The 21,003-nt window shown below is 43.8% G+C and overlaps 1 protein-coding gene across 1 annotated transcript; it reads right to left on the bottom strand.

Moving 5' to 3' along the window:
- Positions 1–221: 221 nt before the first annotated feature.
- LOC103724574 (igE-binding protein-like) lies at positions 222–2,349 on the bottom strand. The gene is given in 3 exon segments (XM_029557953.1): positions 222–1,108; positions 1,110–1,824; positions 1,827–2,349. Coding segments are annotated over 3 exon segments (1,494 nt in total). The 5' UTR covers positions 2,344–2,349; the 3' UTR covers positions 222–846.
- Between the last annotated feature and the right edge of the window lie 18,654 nt (positions 2,350–21,003).

Here is a 21,003-nt window from a genome sequence, read left to right as displayed (position 1 = left end):
ATCAGTTACTGCAGCCAATTTTTTGGAGGTCAAAGGCCACTGAGGAACCCACACCGGAGCCTCCGTTTTCCATGGTATGGGCCGTACTGCCTCAGTGGCACCTAGGAAAAACCCAGGCCTTGTCTGCCTTGATTTGGGTTGGGTGCTATGGGTTCTGTACACCCCTGTTCACAACACCCCAGCCCTTTTCCTCTCTCATACCCCATTTTCTTCATATTTGGATTGCTTGTGGTGAATATTCATTGGACAGAGTAAGCCCGAGGTCGTGCATAACATCCCGTCCCCATAGGTTGACAGGTAAAGGGAGGACATAAGGAGTGAATCTTCCCTCCCGCCCTTCCGCCGTCTTCCAAGTGAGGGCGGAAGAGCTGATTGTGGGATGGGCACTATAACCCAAACCCTGTAATGAATGGGAAGCCTCGGTAATCGGCCAAGACCTTGGCCACCAATGGGAAGAGATGATGCTCTTATCTGCCCCAGTATCTAGGATGCCTTCAAAACTCTTACCATTAACCTGTAGGAGCAGCTTCGGCCTATTTTGTAGGCTGACAACTAAATAGGCTGAGTCCTGACCCGAGGATCCCATCGGCCTATTTCTAAATTCCTGGTGGGTACTTGGAAGGAGTAGCAACTGAGCTATCCTATCCCCTTTACTGATAGAAAATATGCCTTTAGGGCTAGAGCACAAAACCTGAACCTCAGGGGTACGCTGATTGTCAATTATGCCAGGGTGAACAATCAATCCTTGCAGGGTGAGTGACCCTCGGCCCAGAAGGAGCCCTACAGTCCCTTGAGGAAATGGTATGGGCAAACAGGCAGGTATGGGCTGCACTGCCATTTGAGGCATCAATAAGAAATCGGAGGAGGCGCGCAAGTCCAGTCTTGTGTCATCCCCAAGGGGGCTTTCTCCGGGGCCTTGATGAACCGGTTCCCATATTTTTGTGGGCCCTGGGACCATGGGCCCGCTGCCCCGTTTTTTGGATCCTCATTGATAAAGGTTGCCTTAGGAGGGAGGACATTACCTCTCAAATCCCTAACCGAGCGACATAGGTCTGCCTTATGATAGCCCTTGCCGCAGCGGGTGCAAAGAGCAGGGGTGGGCCCTCTGATTTCTACAGTCTCTTTTCATGTGTCCGGGCTTTCCGCAGTTAAAGCAGACCCTTTTTTCGGGCCCCTTAGGGGGGCGTCTCTGGGACTGTAAAATGGCTGCTGCCAGCCCTGCATTGGTAAGAGGGCCCCCTAACTCTCTACAAACCCTAAGCCAGTCCTGCATCCCTTTGTTTTTTCTAGGGGCAATGGCGGCACAGCATTCCTGAGTGGCTTGTTCAAAGACAAGCTGTTCGACAAGAGGCATGGCTGTCTCAGAGTCTCCAAAAATGCGCCCTGCCGCCTCCGTCATCCTAGCCACAAAGTCAGAAAAAGGCTCTTGAGCTCCTTGTATAATCTTTGTTAATTGGTTACCTCCCTCACCCTTCCTAGAGAGTGCCTTCCAGGCCCTGATGGCAGTGCTTGAGACTTGTTGGTATGCTCCCCAGGGGAAATTTGTTTGATTGGTTGCATAGTGTCCCTGCCCTGTCAGCATGTCAAAAGTCCATTCTTGCTGTTCTGGTGTCAAAGATATAGCATTGGCCCTGGCTTGTTCTTGAGCTGCTTCATGCCAAAGGGCCTTCCATTCCATAAACTGGCCCATGCTGTTAAGCGTGGCCTTGGCTATTGTTTGCCAATCAGTAGGTGTCATGGAGTCTCTCGCCAGCCTGTCCAATTGTGCCAATGTGAAATTGGCGGTGACGCCATACTTTCTGACTGACTCTGCTAATTCTTTATTTGGTTATATTCCACGGGTGCGTATACCCGCCCGTTCTCTAGGCCTTCAAAGACAGGGAAGGCCGAACGTAACTTCCTCCGCACTTTATCAGATAGGAGGGAAAAAGATCCTCGGTGGACCTCATACGGAGGGGACGCTGAGGGGGCCACTTGTGAAGCGGCCATCACAGAATGTGAATGTTTTTGGTGTCTCTTGTTGCCTTGTACATGATCATCTGGATGATATCTTTCTTCCTCATACTTCGCTACTTCCTCATCTAGCTCCGCCTCCTCCTCCGGGTCAAGGCTCTCGTCCTCAGAGCTCCCGGGGCTTCCTGAACTACTTAATTGCAGAGCCTTTAGTTCTCGGACGGGGTATATACTAGTCCCTTTGTCCGGCCTCTCGACAGGCAAAGAATCTCTAGGCTCTTTAAAATATGCTCCCTTGTCAACAGACCTTCCGGGAGGGGCATTTTCCTTATTTGGGGCCCGTTTCTTTTTTCGTGCACCTAACCTCTCACTGCGTTCAGTTTCTGACATGCTATCCTGGACTTCCTCAAGAACATTTCGACTTTCCGCCACAACGGCCTGGCATGTTTTATACAACAAAACTATAAGTGCTCCCAGAATGATAACCAAGGCCTCAAAGCTACCTTTCCAAAGCGGAAACAGGTTCAAGCCAAAGTCCAGAAAAAACATACCTCTCTGAACGTCCTTACCTGCAGTTCTGAATCCTCCTTGAACTCAAGGGGTCTCCGATGGTGCTGATGATGGTTTGGTCGAATTCCCGGGTCTCAGCACCAGTTGTCCTGCGCTATCGTCTCGCCAGCAAGAACGACGCGGCACACTCAGGATCCTTCTGCAGAAAAGCTTTAATGCATCTTGAGAGGGAGAGCATAAGCTTACAGGGCGAAGACCCCGAATGTCGGACACCCAGCCCTTATATAGGTTAGTAAGCCCGTCTTGGACGTGGCAACTCTTGATTGGTCGCAAACTCATCAGCCCATATCACGCCACGAGGTAGGCAGAGACTAGAAGGTGGAAAATTACTTCGGGCATGCGTACTGACTTATTTACTGCTCAGCATGAACCGGATGTGAGCGCCATCTTGTAATGGCGTCTGCAGGGACGGCAGGCGGCTCCCCACAGATAGGCATGTCCTCTGAGAGAGCTAGCACTGAGCCCCAAGAGACTCAGAGGGGGAGGTTCTAAGGACAGAAGCTGAGGAAGCCAGGAAACAGGGAAAATTTGCCATTTTGGTGAGGCGGGAGTGCAGCGCTGGTGGTGTGCTGGCTGTGGTAGATCTCAAAAAGCTCAGCCAAAATGTAGGAGAAAGAGTCCATGAATGTATGCCTTTGTAAGTAACTCTCTTTTGGACATCACCAACTTCATACAAAAAAAAAAACACCCAAATAGAACACATGATGTCAGTTATGTTGGTTGGCATTAGGACCATGTGAGCCTGGGAGCCAAGAGAACATGTGCAGGTCTCCCAGGGGAGAATTTGGCATTACAGCATTTAGAAGTGATGATGATGTGGAGAGTCTATAACATGGTGAAGGCTTAAGATGTTTTGAGTAAAGTGAGCAGAATTCCATATCCCACATGAAAATGAGCATGTAGTGTGGAAAGGAGGGCCTGCTTATGGGCATGAGGCATGATAAGACAGTTACTGAGAACATAGTAGGAGTCTTTGAGGATAACTACTCTTTTTTGTAGTTGGAGAGGTTCATCACAGGTATGATAGGCTAATATGAAACAGGGGTTGAGAGAATTGGAGGGTTAACAATAGAGGATACAGGCTCAGGTAAGTGGGGTCAGGTGAGTTGGAGGTATGTGAGACCTGTTTAGCAGGGGTATCTGCTCCAGTGTTGCCTTTGGCTATATGATCTGAAATACCTTGATGACCTCTCAGTGAATGGCTGCTGCCTTGAAGGAGTCTGTTAATTAATTTCTTAATATTAGAGGTTCCCTGAGATGGAAAAAAACCCAGAGCTAGTTTTCCAGAAACAAGTTATACAGGCCTTATCCTAAGAAGCAGCACCTTGCTTACCCCAATGGAACAGCTGCTCCCTTGCTTCTGTTTCTGTAAACACATTTCTTGCTTGAAATTCTAGTTCATGGTCTCTTGTCACATAGGCTAGAGACCCCTGTGACCCCTGTGCCTGGCCCATAGTCACATAGGTAGGAAGTAAAACCCACCAATGACAGATGGGTCTAGAATGATGCTAGATTGTCAATAAATACAGTAAGAAACTGTGGTTTGGTGCTTAGGCTTTGTAGATTACTCCCTTGAGTCTCTGCTGGCACAAATAAATATCTGTGAATTCTCCACTCGGTCTTCAGTGCATGTTCTGAGAGTAGTGTTTCCCATAACATCTCATGAGTAGAGGAAGCCTCTCTCCTACCAAATTAGAACATGAGAACAAAGAATATGGTATGCATATTTGGAGTTAGTGTAGATGTTGGCTTTTTTGGTATTATGCTAGCATGAGGACATAAGTAAGAGTAATGAGTTCTGCCTTTTATGAGGTCACTGGTGTGTGGTGGGAAAGATTGCACTTCAATGGTGGTGCTATCCATGACATAGCATAGCCTGCAGCTGGATGGGGCTCTTTAAAAGAGCTCCCATAAATATACCAGTTAGAGCTTCAGTAATGGGAGTATATAATGGGTAGCTAAAAATAAATATACCAGTTAGAGCTTCAGTAATGGGAGTATATAATGGGTAGCTAAAAATAAATATACCAGTTAGAGCTTCAGTAATGGGAGTATATAATGGGTAGCTAAAAGAGGATATCAGAGTCAAGAAAATAGATACAGGAGTTGGGGTCTCTGAGGGGACTAAAATTTGAAGAAAGGAGGGTGACTGGATTGAGAGATTTGCAAACTGGAACGTGACCAAAGAATTATGTAAGAACAATGTATGTCTCTGTTGAATGTGAGAGAGACAGTGGGAAGATTGGTAGTTTATGAAGTGGGAAAGGGTTATGGATTGATAGAGTGTGTTTGAGAGCTTCTATTGTTAACAGGGAGGTAGCACATCTTTAAGCAAGAAGGTCAACTCTGTGCCACTAAGTCTAACTGTTTAAAGAGGTAGGTTACTGCTTGGGGTGTCTCTCCCTACAATTGACAGGGGAGACCTAAGGCTATGTGTGTAAACAGGGTGAAAGGTTTCAAGGGATCTGGGAAACTTAGCACAGGAGCAGTCAGAAATTCCTTTTTAGGCTTGGACAATCAGGGTTGAATACCTAGGTGGGAGAGGTCTAGAGGTTCTCTGGGGGACCATGAATAGTTTGGTGAAAAGGTTTGAGGTTTGGCTACAACTCTGAAGTTGGAGATCTTGATGTAAATATAACCCACTAGGCCCAGAAGAGAAGATCCCATTTAGTTTGGGGGGAGGTACATCCTTGGGGCTTTGAGGTACGTCATGGGAAGAAAGGGTTAGGGTAAGGCTAAGGTAGGTTCCTTGGGAGGAAGCTATTTGGACTTTAGAGGTAGGGACACTTGGTCTCATTCAGTCAGAAAGTTAAGGGGAATGTTATAAGAGTGACTGCAGAGAAAAGGATCACTACATATTGGAGGAGAGTGCTGGGACCACGGTTTAGAAGGTCATGGGCAAGGGTCTGGCTGAAGAGGTGATGACTATTACTGAATCCCTGGGTAAAGATTATTCAGTTTATCTAAGTAGACATTTGTATATCAGGGTCTTTCCAGGTAAATGCAAAAGGGTTTTGGTAATATAGGTCAAGGGAAATAGTAAAGAAAGCATTCTTGAGATCTAGTAGAGAAATGAGAAGTGAGATAGCATGGTGAAAGGGTTCAGGACCACTGGATGAATAGAAATTGCTCTGGTTGATCAAGCACAAGTCTTGGACTAGGTGGTAGGAGCCTAATTCCAATGCGGATGTGTGTGCTGGACTGCTACAGCACTGATTGGATTATGATCCCCACCCTGGGTATGAAGAGTATTCACGTGTGCCTGAGCTGTCATCCAGATGGGCTCTTGTCTTCAGTGGAAAGAGTGGAGGACTGAGCGACATAAACATCATGCTAGGCTAGGTCAAAGGACTGGGTAAGATTGAAATTCTTTGTGAGAAGTGTTGGAGTCAGAGACAAAGAAACCCAAATACTTTTCTCTCACATACATGAGAAAACATGGAGGTGCATAGAGCCTTCAAGGAAGAATCAGGAGGGTTGGGTGAAAGGAACAGCAAAATGAGAGGGAGTATGTAATAGTGAAGGGTGTGTGGGAAAATGTTTGATAGAGGGACAGAAAGTGGGTTAAAGATTGATGCCATGCTTGGGGAGTATTGTATCCTCAAATTGGGCCTGGCTGGATAGGGAAGAGGAGAAGTGGTAGGAGGAAGAGGTCCCTTGTTGAGGGAACATGGTGGCAGGAGAGGAGTCTTATCTGTGGGATCAAAGTCCAAGGAAGAAGGCAAATCAAGAGGGAAATCAGATTTGGTAGGTAGGATTTTCATGAGAAAAACCTGAAGAGCAGAACAGGCTGAGCAGAGAGAAAAGTGGAAATGGAAATAGACAAGGCTTGAATGTAGGGCACCTCAGTCCATTTTCCAATGTGCTGGAGAAAGGTTTCAAGGTCCTTCTGAATTGGAAGTCAAATGTGGCACCCTTGGGCCACTTGTGACCACTGTCAAGGGGGTATTGCAGCCAGGCTATGTAGAAATGTTTTGGTTTACTAGAGCCTTTTATTCTGAAGGCTGATAAAGTTTTGAGACCTGCCAAAGGAAAGTCTCTAGGTGGTTCAGAAGATTGTTAGCCCATGACTGTGAGGAATGGGAGATAGGATATTTTTCTCAACAAGAACTAGGCCATAAGGAAGGGGCATCCCTGACACATAGTGAGGGGTTCTGCTTAGTGAGGGGCTTGGCAAGAGGAAAAGAGACATCTCCACTGATCCTTTTGAGGAGATCTTTTCAGTGTGGTTGGGGGAGACTCTCTACCTGATGCTGGGGTAACTGAGGAGTTCCTTGAGTAGATGGTCAGAAAGGAAGAGTTTCTAAAAGAGAGAAAAATCTCAAAATTCATCAATCAGCTGACTATGGATTCTATGAGAGCAATGGTCAGGTTCACTGTTGGAATGCAGTGATGGGGGGGAGAAAATAGTGGAGATGAGCTCCCATAGGAGGGCCATACCCTAACTCCCTGTATGGACCACCAAATGTAAAGTCTGCAAGGAGAAAAGACAGAAAATGGGATGGGAGACTCAAGAACAGCCCAGGTTTTATTTGGGAGAAACTCTGCAGAGGGGCCTCTAGTGTAAGAAACAGCCTGTCATTCCCCTACAGGCTGGCTAGGGTAGTTATAGAGCAGAAAAAAGGAAAGGGGAAGGGGACTGAAATTTTTCATTTTTCACGATCAGCAGTTGCTATGGATAGCTAGGGAAAGAGTGTGTGGTGGGTTAAAGAATGTCAGGCAAGCAATAAAATCTCTTGTGGTTAGCCATTACTGGGCTTGATAGGACATGAAGGCAAGAAGCTAAGAAAACCAATTAGAACTAAGTTGCCTTAGTTTGGGGAATTGTTCTATTTAACCAGAATGGGAGAGCTTTAACAAAAGATTGTGAGCATGGCTGTCAGGAGGTTCTATTCCATGGTGTAAGCTTTCTTTAAAGACATTTTCACTGATGGCTAGATTTAGGGATGCTGGTTCCTCCTCCATGTTGTTCCTCAGCCTGAACTTGACTGATGTATGTGAAGTAGCAGAAGAAATTCCATTTTGTTCTGACCAGTCCTGACTCTGTGCTTGCTCTGGCATTCTTTCCAGTCTTTAGCATTCCCCAGGCAGCTGCAAGACATCCAGGGCTTTTCTACGACCCTGACTGAAGCACAGAAGAATAATACAACAATTACTCCAGGGGCTGGAGAGATGGCTCAGAGGTTAAGAGCACTGACTGTTCTTACAGAGGACCCAGGTTCCATTCCCAGCACCCACATGGTGGCTATGAACCATCCTTAACTCCAGTTCCAGGGGAATCCGATGCCTTCTTCTGACTTCTGCAGCATTGCATGACACAGGTGCATTCACATACATGCAGGCAATACACTCATACACATAAAATAAAATAATAAAATATTTTTAAAAAATTACTCCAAAATGTACAATTAAAACAATTTCTATGTATAACTAAAATAACTGCTGTAGCAATGTCTTGCTGATCTCCCATCTGTTCCAAAGTGCCATTATGATTTTTGCCTTTATAAACTTTGAAGCACTAGCTATTCTCAGTCTCATGGTGATCAATAAAGGACTCTTTCCCCCTTTTAATTGGCTTAAGTGTGATGGTGATCTGTAATTCTCTGGTTTGAGCATAACATATAAACTTACTGAATGGCAGTAGTGGGAACCTCTACCATCTTTTTCCAGCTGAATGTGAGCAAGGATGTAGACCCAGGTGGCAGGAGGTGATTCAGATCATCAGGCTTACACAGCAAGCACCTTTACCTACTGAGCCATCTCTCTGACCCAAGCTTTGTCATTGTTGAGCACATCAAGAGCTGTGCCAGTAAGTAGCCAACATATCCTTTGAACCCTTTGGAGCTCTAGCCAGTTCCATCCAGTTGAAGAGGTGAACATGCATTATTCAGGAGACGGCCACTTTCCTCTCACAACTCCTTTTACTTGATTTTAGGTTATTGATCAACTCACTTCCCTTTCTGGTCTCAGGCTATGTGATGAGCTTGTAATTTACTAAGGGCCCTTGTACTTACTGCCTGTGGAGAGCTAACATCTATCTCACTGCAACTATGTGTAACATGCAACAGTTGATTGCACTGTGCAAACCTGCCTTTTGGGGAGTTGGTAGGGAGATAAGGTCTTACTATGTAACCCAGGTTAGCCTCAAACTTGTGAACCTCTTCCCTAAACGTCCCATGTTCCTAAGTACAGGTATTAAAACTCCTTGACACTACAACCAGATGTACTCACTTCTCTATTTTCAGACAGTCTCACATAGCCCTGCCTTTGAACCCACTGTATAGTCATAACCTTGGACTTCTGATATTTCTGCCTTTACCTCCATCTCCCAAGTGCTGAGACTATAGGCACATGCCACCATACCTGGTCAGCTCCATCCTTTTTTGTATGTGTTAGCTGTACTTCTTGAGTACTCAACCAGCCAGTTCCAGAGCCCTATACTGTGTGCTGTTTCCCTTATTCTCAAGCATAGGCCTCAAACCTCATTCAGATAGCTTGCTTGCCTATTGTTTCTTTCTAATTTCTACTTTGAATTGAGCAAAAGAACCTGAGGCTTTGATACTTGGTAACATTAAGATCTGAGATCTGGTAAAACCAATGTTACCCGAGTTTTTAGCATCAAAGTCTGGGCCCTAGTAGGTCTAGCTGGGCTTGATCATCTGCCCCCAATATACCAATTAAAGAGACAATTAATAGTAAAAAGCAGAAAAAGGAGATTTATTCAATATGGCCACATTGGGAAGAGGAACAAATAAAGAGGCCCAGTGACACCTGAAGTCCATCTTTTGGGGTCTTTATATGAGGCTCTGGTTTATATACAGGATGAGAGGTAGAGATAATTCAGCAGTACTGGTCAAGTTATTACTATTATCTTCGCTTCAGTCTTCCTGCAAGTGGTCAGAACTGTGTAAAACCTCTTCCTGAGAGATATGTTCCTTCTCTTGCTGGCACCAGGCTTCAGCCTTCTTCCCCCGGAATGAAATTTCTGGGGGAAATTCCAATTCCTTGGGACCACTGTTTCAGTAGCCTGATAGCCAAAGGGAGAAGCACAAGTGTCTTCCTTAGAGTATCTTCACTCTTACCAAGACAGTCATATTTCCTTATTCTTTGTTTTTGTACTTAAATATTGAGGCTCCTGCCAGGAATCAGGTCACCATGTGCAGGCCCTTGAAAGTTATCCTTGGTCCCTTGCTCATTCTCTGCTTCCTGTCTGCCATGAGCTATACAGCCTCTTCCTACACATGTTCCTGTAGCCATGATGATCTGACTTCTCAGAATCAGTAAACCTAAGAACTATAGACTGAAATAGTGATCAAAATAGATTCTTTCTCCTTTTAATAGTTTCAGGTGTGTTGGTCACAATGATATAAAATCTGACTAATATAGAAATTGGTACCAAAGAAACAGGCTGGGGAAAAAATGACCATGTAGTTCTTAAGGTTTTGGAACTTGCTGTGAGGGAAATTTGGAAAAATTTAAAGAAGCAGGCCAGAGGAATCCTAGAATGATAGAATGGAGCTAAATTGGTTATTCTGTTGGAAGCTCTGAAGACTTGAATGCCAGTATTAATGTGGACAGTGAAAGCCAGGCTTTTGAGGGTTCATAAGGAATGAGAACTCTTTCAGAAAATGGGCAAGAGAATATTCATCTACATTCTAGCATATAAAATTAATTTCTACATTTTGTTTATGATCCTAGGCTTCATGGGAAATTGAGTTTAAAGATGATGAACTATTTAATCTGGTGGAGGAAATTTAAAGGTGTCCTGGCATTCAGATTGTGGCATGGTTATTAATGGCTGCTTTTAGTCAAGTTTACAGTGAGAATTAAGAACAAAAGGGAGAGAAGTTTTAAAAAACTTGCAGTTTTCCCATAAATGAAGCACATGTAAAGTTGGAATGAAGGAAGTATGGTTGCTGAAGAGACATGGCTGATTAAAAAGAGGACAACTACTCTGCATCAGTGCTGTAGAAGAAACGCCTTGAGGAAATCTTGGTAATTGGTCACACCTCTCCCATTATAGTCCTGAAGGTGTAAAGGTTTTAATTCATTTGAAATATACTGCTTTGAGACAGAACTCTGGAGTGTCCTGGTTACATAGTGCTGCTTAGGGAAGTGTTTTCCCCTGTTCAATCAACCGGACACTCAAAGGCCACTTCAGGAATGGTCTAAAGGGGCAATTATTTTAGCTGCCAGGAGAACTTGACATCATTCATATGGTGCTGATTGTGCAGGCATGCAGATTTCTAGAGTTATAGAGTCACAGAAGCTTCTCTATGTATATTTCAAAGGAAGGTCAGGGGTTGGGGGGAGTACATGAACTGTGGTAGGGTTGAGATCCCTGTACACAGCCCCTGAGAAAGAAATGTGTGAAGCTGTGAAGGTGAAGCCCAGTACAGGCCCCAAGATGTTGAAGAGTCCAAGAATATGGAACTTCTGTTTTGAATATGATACATTCCCCACAAGCTTGTGTGTTAAATTATAGATGCCCAGATCAATAATTTTGGGAAATGGTGGAAACTTTAGGAGGTAGAGCCTCATTGGAGGAAGGAGATCATCAAGAATGTGCCTTTCAAGTACGTGGTCCCCAGTGCCCTCCTTGTATCTCACTTCCTGTCTTCCATGAGGTGAACATTCTCCACGTGTTCCCACCACCGCGATGTTCTACTTTACTATGGATCCAAAATCAAAGGAGCCAAAGACTGTGCACTGGAATCTCTGAAACAGAGAACCAAAATAAATCTTTCTTCCTTTAGGTTGTTTTTGTCAGATATTTTGTCACAGCAATGAGAAAAGTAACTAGCACAGTGGTTTGCCATGATTGGTTTACAGGCAGGCATCACCCTGCTTGAAGGACTTCAGGTGCTTGAGGAGTGTTGGGTAAAGCTGTGGGACCCTAGGTGCATAAACTGCTGTAGTTAAAGACAAGCTCCAATGGACAATCAGAAAAAGAGGCCTACATGTCTCTGAAAAGTAACCTAGGCAACTGTTTCCATAACTCAAAATTCAATGATGTCATCTACATCAAAACTGAAAAACATATTATGCAGCTGTGTGAGCCCCCAAATTGGTGGTGGTTAAGTCCACTGAAAGCAAGTGAAGGGTCTGTTTAAATTTTCCTGTGGTATCATGTTCAGAGAGCATTGGCTTTTAGTCATTCTGCCTTACTGTCTTTCCATAGCAGTTGATACAGGTAAGAATGTATGAATTAGCTCTTTGGAGCTTAAAAATCCATCACAAATATTTTATTCAGTTTTCCAAATGAAGAAACAAAAGCCAAAGAAACAGCCTGTCTCTTTGCAAACTGAAGTTCTCTGAAGAAGCCACAACTACATTAGAAATCTTATACCCATCATGATTGTGAAGACATGAAATATTGGAGGCCAAGAGTCAGTTTTCTTGGGCTATCTTAGTCCGTGTGTGTGTGTGTGTGTGTGTGTGTGTGTGTGTGTTGAAACTGGGCCTCTCACCTTGAGCTTACCAAGTGGCTAGACTGGTTGACCAGCAAGCCCAAACAAAGATCCTCTTGTCTCTGCCTCCCACAGCCAGCATTGTACTGCATGGCTGCTGGGGTTCTAAACCCAGATGCTCATGTTTGTGTAGCCATTCTTTACCCACTGAGCCCTCTCCCCAGCCCCACATGTAGCTTTTAAGCAAGTAAAAAGGTAATGACTTTTATAACGAGTGAAGCTCTTGTTTGTTTTAGCTAAGGCTGGGCCTCAAACACCACTGCCTCATCCTGAAGGGCATTGGGGAATATAAATTAGACTCAATAGGAGATACATGTGTGTGTGTGTGTGTGTGTGTGTGTGTGTGTGTGTGTGTGCACGTTCATTGAGGCCAGTGGCCCATGTCAGGTGTCTTCCTCAATCATTTTCCAACCTCATTTTTTGAAACAGAGTTTCTCACTGAACATGGAGCTCACTGATTCAGCTAGGCAGGCTGGCCAGCAAGCTCCAAGTATCATCCTACCTTTGCTTTCCAGTTCTGGGGTTATAAGCACATACCACTGTGCCTGGCTTTTTACATGGATGATGGAGATCAAACTCGGGTCTTCACACTTGTGCAGTTGGCATTTTACCCACTGAGCCATCTCTGTAGCCTCTATCTTAGTTCTTTTAATTACCATTTTCTTTCCAACTCTGTATCTCAACATTCTCATGACTATTATGGAAAATGCATGGAATATATCATTAAACTCAGCAGACCTCTAGCCTCCATCAACCCTAAAGCTAACCTTTAAAACCTGTGGATTTCCCTGCTTTCCTCTAGCCCTGGTATCTTCACCAATATATTAGTGAATGTATGGTTTTACTATTATTATTATTATTATTGTTGTTGTTATTATTATATTATTTGAAGCAGGATTTTGTCATGTAGCCCTGACCAGCCTGGTACTCTCTATGTACTTAAGCTGGCCTAAAACCTAATGGCAATCTTCCTGTCTCAAACTTGGAAGTACTGGGATTATAGGTGTGTACCACTGTGTCCACTTTTTTTAAAACAAAAAGCTTGTTCTTTAAGCTGTCAGCATGAGATTATTTTTTTCTCCATTTCCATTGCTTCTGGTCTCCTTTGAAAACTTTATGCTTGTTAACATAGTATTTTGGTACAAATCTACCAAGTACGCACAAAGATTCTTCTTCCATAAATTATACATGGGCATGAATAGTTTGTTTCCTATAAGCCAACCTTCTGATACTTTGATTATTGTATGTAACAGGAGCAATGGCTTCTCAGAATATGGAGGAGACTTTCATCTAATAAAAGAACTGCTTCCTGTATTGAGAAGCCCTTAACTGGAGGGACATTTTATCACACTTAGTGTAGGAAACAATAAAAAAAAAAAAGATGTGATTCTGTTTGTGTGGCTTGTAAAGCTGTCAGCTGAATGAGGCCACCCAGAGCCTAAATGCCCTCCAAATACCAATTCTTTTCTATAAAGTTTCAAGACATACACATGAATAGAAACTGAGGGTTATTAACTTCATGCTTCCAAGCACTGTGGTGGGCAACTTTTATTTGTAATGACTTTGTAGATATAGTTCTGGAAAACAGGACAGGGCAGGACAGTTTCAGGCCAGGGCTTTGGTTCCATGTGCTTTTAATCAGCTCTGTGTAACTTTGGGTTGGATTTATTTTCTTTATTTTTTAAGATTTATTTTATTTTTACTTTTGTGTAAGTGTGTATGTCTCTCTGTGTATATGTGCCTGTGCATGCAGGTACCCACAGAGGTCAGAAGAGGGCATTGGATCCTTTGGAGCTGGAGTTATAGGTAGTTGGAAGCTACCTGATGTGGTTTCTGGGACCTGAACTCTGGTCCTCTGCAAGAGCAGCAAGCATTAACTATACAGTCATCTCTCCAGGCCCTGGATTCATTTTGTTTGTTAAAAACTGAGGAATAGCTAGAGCTAGAAAAGGATGTCTATTCCAAACCCTTCCCTTTACAGATGAGAAGTTTGCTTCTCCTGCAAGCAGAACCCAAGTGGGGATGTGAGTATAGCCAGGTTATTTGGTTGATGATCCATGAAGCAGAACACAGTGGTCGGGAGGGTGGAGGGACCAGTACAAGGATGTGTAATAGAGTGATTACCACTGCAGGTGGCTGAGGCTCCCTTCCACTTGTCAGCCTTCTGATGGATCATGTGGAAAGCCTGTCAGGGGCTATGGATGTAGTTTAGTTGTTAGACTGCTTGCCTGGCACACATGCAGTCCTGGGTTCATCCTCAGCACCACATAAAACTGGGAATCATGGTTGCCACATGCCTGTGATCTCAGCACTTGTGAGAGGTAGAGGCATGAGGATCAGAAGTTCATGCCATCTTCAACTACATAGCAAGTTTGAGTCCAGCCTGCCTGGACTATAAGAAAGCCTGTCTCAAAAAAAAAAGCAAACAACAATAAAATCCCCAGAACTCTGTCAGATTTGTAGTGCACAGTGTAGTGTGTGTGTGTGTCGGGGGGGGCGGTATTTGTCCCCTTCCTTTTCTCCTTTGATTAGAGGGTTGACCTCAGGGTACTGACCCCCTGCCTTCCATGTGAGGAGGCTGTGGGGAAATCACCAAGGGAGTAAGGCAGAATGACATATGTATGGCATGTGCTTGAGGTGGAATTCAGAATCCTGTAAGGAGACCATGGACCCTAGCAGCACTGGAGTCCAGTGGGCTGAAGGAAGGAGTGATATAGAACAGAGCAATGCCACAGAAGTTGAAGTTGTGAGAACTTGTGATTTGTTCTATGGCACACAAGGAAAGGTAGCCTGGGCTGGTTTCATGTTTTTATTTTTTAATTTTTTACTTTTATTTTATGTGCATGAGTGTTTTGCCTGCATGTACTTAAGTGCACCATGTGCATGCAGTGCCTGCAGATGCCAGAAGACGGCATTGGATTCCTTAAAAGAGTTACAGATTGTTCACCTCCATGTGGGTGCTAGGAACTGAACCCTGCTGGGTTCTCCGCAAAAGCAGTCCATGCTCTAAACTGCTGAGCCATATCTCCAGCCCCTCATTATTGTTTTTGCATTTTCTTCCTGTCTGAGTTTTCTCCTATTATATTCTGTGTTCCTTAAAGCAGGAAGCAGGTCTTAGACAACTTTGGCAACATTAAGCTTTCAGCACAAGTTCTGCCCAGAACAAACCCTCTGAAAATGTTCCTAATTTGTTCTGGTGGCAAAATGGGAAGGGTCGGTGGTCAGATTGAAAGGGTCATCATCAAACTTTTCTCTGAGTTTTTAATTACCTAGTCCAAGAGAACTAAGCAATACTGCAGGCTGGGAGTTGCAGACCCAGAGGATACCTGGACTAGCCTGCTCCAATTCTAGAGACAATGCACACTCTGGAGCCTACCAGCGGTAGGGCCAGGAAACCGTCATCAGAAGCTGTGACACTTAGATGTTTCTGTGGCTCTCATCTCAAGACTACAAATGATTTTTAGCTTCCAGTAGCCACAGATACTGTCATAGAGCAGGAAAGAGGTTCTGAAGGCAGTGTGGGGTCTTTGCATTCTTTTCCCCTACCACGGAACAAGAATTTTAGATTCATGCATTGATCACATGTCCAAAGCTGGTGGCTCCGAGTGCTTCTGTTAAATGTCTAGATGCCAACATCAGTTCTGGGACTTCCAGCTGAACGTGAGCTGGCAAATTAGCAGCTGATGGGGAGAGTGTGGGTTGAAGGGCAAGGTTGCTTTTTCGTTGAACCAAGGTCCCTCCTTGGATGACTAGTTTCCTTCTGTTTCTCTGGGGTTGAGGAACTTGGGACTGAATAAGGAAAAAGATACAACCATGAGGTGGCAGTAACACACACAAATTGAACTGAGTTTCCTTTGCACAGCGGTGCTTAAGAGAAGTCTCTCATAGCAATAGCCAGTCCAGAGGCTCAGGGAGATAAAAGATGGCCCATTCACAAAGGGAGGAGGTCAAGGGAGCTCTTAGCAAGGAATTTGCTAAGAGGGGCCTTCATGTTCAGGTGATATCCCTTGCAGCACAAGGGGTCTCTGGAACCAGTGCTTAGAAGGAGCCACAGCAGCTTGGGGTCCTAATGCTGCAGGACCCTTGCTTATCAATAGGTAGAAGCTGTCGGGTGAGGCTTCACCCAGCATCCAAAGCAGATTGTCTTTAATTGGATTTGTAAACATTTGTGTCTGCTGCTAGTAGGCTTTTGTGCTTATAGATCTCAGCCTGCAGTAAGGAAAGAACCTGGGGACCAATACACAGAGGTCACCTTTACCTTGTTTGTGTTATACTCTCAGAGATAACAGTCACTGGACCCTAGACAGACAGACCCCTCACTCCTTGTGCTTTCTCCCGCTCTGCTCTGCTCAGCATTGCTTGAGGGCATTGTACCTTTCTAGGAAAACCAAGTATATGGGAATTGGCTCTCATAATGAGAGGTGCCATGACTGTGAAGAAACAGGCAGTCAAATCTAGGATGTCGCAAAAGTGTGGTTTATAGGAACTTGCAGTGTGTGTTTGGGGGGAGGGGTAGTAAAACAGGAAAGGATCATTGTACCCCAAGCCCCCAAGCCAGGAAGAGGTTTATATACTAAGTTACTAAGTTGGACAAAGGTATTCCCCAGGCAATGAGAAATACCTGGTCTTTCTCAAAAGCTGTTAATATATCAGTCTCAATTAAGGCAGTCTGGTTGTCTATGGCCAACCCAAAGCTTAGCTGGCTATCTTAAAAACTTAGTTCATTTTATAAGGTCTGGAATGCACACCGGGGTCACCTGGAAGTCAAAATGGAGGTTAGAGCCATCAAACTGAATCTCTCCAGTACCTCTCCAGAACACATTCCCCTGTGGAATTCGAAGCTTTGCTTTAATAGGGGTTGAACAGTCTCTCCCTGCCTCCTAGCTCCTGCCCAGTTCTTCCTTTTCTTTTTCTGTCAGGTTAGCTGTGACCTGTGCCATATACTGGGCCATTAGAGGAGAAAAGCCTGCTAAGGATAAAGTTGAAATCCTAAGGGCAGTGTGACTGTGGTTAGAGGCAGAGCCTTCAGGGAGGTAATCTCAGTTTTTGAGGCCAAAAGGAGTGTTGTCCATGGAAGAGGAGCCGCTTTACATACACAAAAAGACCATATGAAAATATGGCAAGAAGGCTGAAGAGCCATGAAAAGAGGCCTCCTCAGAAACCAGCCCTGCTGTAACCTTGACCCTGGACTTTGAACTCCAGAACCGTGGGAAAATAAACCTCATTTATTTCAGCCACCTAGCTGTGACTTAGCCAGTCCAAGCTGGCTAATATAGAGATGACTCTGTTCTTTAAATTTCTTGCCACATCTGGATCAGTGCCTGGCATACAGGAACCTCTCAAAAAATGTGTGCTCCATTGAATTATAGTCCTCACATAAATGAGAGATGATCCTGGTGGGTCCCTAGGCCTGAAATCTCTGCCAAAACCCAAGGCCAGGCCTCTTCCATACACAAAATGCCAATCATGGGCCCACCAGGCCTCACCTACATCTACAAAACCCAATCAGCTCTGAAACGAAAAAGCTCCATACCAAACTTCATCCTTTAACAAAACCTGACCTAAACAGGAGCAAAGCTACTTGGAATTATCTTTCCAAAGTTCGCTAAGGACTATTAATGTTCTTGAGGAATGGGTACTGTGCCAGTTGTAGCTGGGATTTATAATATTAAGATCTATGGCTTAACACATCACACTATATTTCTAAGACCCAGAAAATTTAGAATTCTGTGTGTATCTGGTTCTAAGGAATTTAGATAAAGAATTGTGGACCTGTACTAGTTAGGAGGTTAATACCAGCTCCAAAATTGTCAACTTGACAAAGACCAGGGGGAAGCACTAATTATCTGGTTTGTAAATAAACTGAGATTGCTATTTGAGCAGAATGGGAAATAATTTAAACTGGGGAGGTGCGTGATTAGAAATAAAGTGTGTTGACTGATATGTTGACTGATATGCTACAGATGCCAGTGTTCTTTTTGGGACATTTATTTCATCAGCTTACAAAATGTTGCTGAGTACAGTATTTTTAAATGTAATGAAAAAAAGAAAAATATTACCTTGGGAAATAACTGTGGTGCAGTTTAAAGTCCAACTGGCTTTTTATAAATAGTGTTTAGCAGCTGGAGAAATCAGTAACAAATGCAATTATAAGAACACATAATTATTCATCATGGCTATCAGCATTGTGACAGCAAATAATATATATAAAAAATAAGTTGCTGGATTTATAGAGCATAGTATGTTTTTAGTAGGATGTCTATAGAGTTTTGAAGACTCCTAAGTCATGGATGCTGTAGTTGGGCCAGAGAAGGTAGAGGACCTCTGGAGTTGGGTCTCTTACAGGCAGAACATTAGTGAGAAGTGGACTTGACTCAATGTGAGAATTTGTCCTGGGAGTGGGAGTTCAGCACTGTTGACCAAATAGACTCATTTTACAAATGAGAAAAAGGAAAATCCAAACTCTGCTAGATTTTAAGAAAAGTCAGTCACTTATATAATCTCAGTAACTGTGTATGCCATGTTAGGTATACTATATTAGATACTTCTGTGTAAAGGTGACCAAAATACTTGACAGAAACAACTTAAGGGAGAAAAGGTTTATCTTCACTCATAGTTTCAAAAGATTTCAGTCCATCGTGATGGGGAGGGTAGAGTTTATAGTAGTGGGAATGTATGCTGGAGGCTCCTCACATCACCCTGGATCAGGAAACAGAGTGGCTAGGAGCAAAGACTGAGCTACAACCTTTAAAGACCTGCCCCTGGTTACCAACTTCTGCCATCCAGGCCCAACATGCATTGAAAGTACTACACCCCCCTCCCCAAAATAGTACCACCAGCTAAGGTATAAGCATTTTTTATTTTATTATTTTTATTTTGTGTGTAAGAGTGCATTGCCTACATGTATGGAAACACATCCGTGGAGGTCAGAAGAGGGTGTTGGATCCCTTGGAACTGGAGTTATGGATGGTTGTTAGTTGCCATGTGGGTTCAGGGAATCAAACCCAGGTCCTCTGCAAGGGCAGCCGGTGCTCTTAACCACTGAGCCTTCTCTCCAGCCCCAGGGTATAAGTATCTTAACTTAAGCCTGTGGGGACATTTCAGATTCAAACCATAACTGACTCAGTTCATAACTAGATACCTTCTGCATAAACTTTTCCTGGGAAAATTTAAGCAAACACTAAAAGATACTATTCTGGGTCAGCGAGATGGCTCAGCGGGTAAAGGCATTTGCTGCCAAGCCTGATTGGTATAAGGAGAGGACCCACTCCACAAAGTTATTCTCTGATCTCTGTGGCATGCACACCCACTCCCCTCCAAAAAAATGTGTAACTTCTTAGATGTGTTCAGTTTCCATTCCTTATTAAGTTAGACTTGGTCTAGAAAAAACCTGAACAATATGGCTTTATTCTTTGAACATCTATATTTTTCTTTTAAAAAGGTGCACGCCTTTAATCCCAGCACTTGGGAGGCAGAAGCAGGCGGATCTCTGTGAGTTCAAGGCCAGCCTGGTCTACATAGTGGGTTCCAGGACAGCTGGGGCTACAGGGAGATCCTGTCTCAAAAAGACCAAAAAAAAATTATTTACTTATTTATTTTTAGTGTGTGTGTCTGTCTGTGTGTGTGTGTGTGTGTGTGTTGCCTGCATGTATGTAAGTGCATCACAGAAGGAGGCCAGAAGAGGCCATCAGATTCCCTGGAACTGAGTCACAGATGGTTATTAGCTGTCATGTGGGTTCTGGGAACTGAACCCAAGTCCTCTGTAAGAGCAGTCAATGCTCTTAACCGCTGAGCCATCTCTCTAGCCCCAACATCTTTTATTTTTCTCATGCCATGATTATTTCTCAGTGACAAATCGTGTGGTGTGTGTGTGTTTGTGTGTGTGTGTGTGTTTGTGTGTGTGTGTGTGTGTGTGTGTGTGTGTGTGTGTTACCAGCATGTGTAACCTTACCTGACCCTCCATATAGTCATGGAAATGTGACAGGGATGTTTTCCTTTTTAAACATAGGTAGAAGAAATACACAGCGAAAAGGGGCATAGCTCCAAGAAGTTTTCAACATATTTCTCCAGATTAAGATATGGAGCATTTTCAACATCCTAGATTTTCCCAGCCCTCCCTGGCATTGCTCCCTGAGCCAGAACCATCATCCATTATTTTCCAGCCCCATCCACTAGCTCATCTGCTCTTGAGCTTCTAAATAGAATCAAACAGAATGTAGTTTTCTGTGTCTGGTTCCTTCCATCCACTTGCCTAAGTGGCTCACCCATGCTGCTGTAAGTGTGAATGTTCCATCATTTATTTATCTGTTCTTCTGCCCCTCCCCATTTTATTCTCTTTTTTTTTTCTTCAAAACAGTCTTGCTATATGGTCCAGGTTGGCCTTGAACTCTGAATTCTCCTGACTCTTCCTCCCTAATGCTGAGATTACAGGCATGCACTATTATTCATGCTTACGCCTTCTTTTGTAGACAGAGATTATTAAATAAGGTTTATACAGGAAGAATCCCAGGGTCAAAATGACTAGGTCTTTGATCTTAGGTCAGGTAGCTGCAAAGATCAGAATTTGAATCTGGGCCATTGGCTTTACATGAAGCACTCTTTCTTAGATACCACTTTGAAGAGGTACTCTTGGAAACTTTTCTTTTTGTATTGTAGAGTTTTGGACTTTATCAGTTATCTTAAATCACTTGAAAAAAATAGTTTAACACAAAAAAGTGAAAAAATTAAAAACCCATTTGACTGGTAATTCTCAAGTGAAAATGTAGCTAAGTTCAAAATGAATGTTAACACATGGTAGGCTCAAAATAAATGCTTAATGGGCCTGATCCACATGGAAGATGACGAGGTGAAAGAAGAAAGAAGAGGGAAAATCTTGGGTGATAGAATCTGTTCTTAAACACTCTCTCTGTATATAGCTGAAGTCTAAGCAACACTCAGGGAGATACCCCATTTCCTCATGGAGTAGTCTGTCTATGGTTGATTGGCCTGGTGTGTGCGTGTGTGCATGCGT

Source organism: Nannospalax galili, unplaced genomic scaffold (assembly GCF_000622305.1).
Source record: "Nannospalax galili isolate Female #2095 unplaced genomic scaffold, S.galili_v1.0 scaffold1228, whole genome shotgun sequence".
Lineage (NCBI taxonomy): Eukaryota > Metazoa > Chordata > Mammalia > Rodentia > Spalacidae > Nannospalax > Nannospalax galili.
Note: the sequence above shows the minus strand (reverse complement) of the source record. Positions and strands in the feature narration are given on the sequence as shown.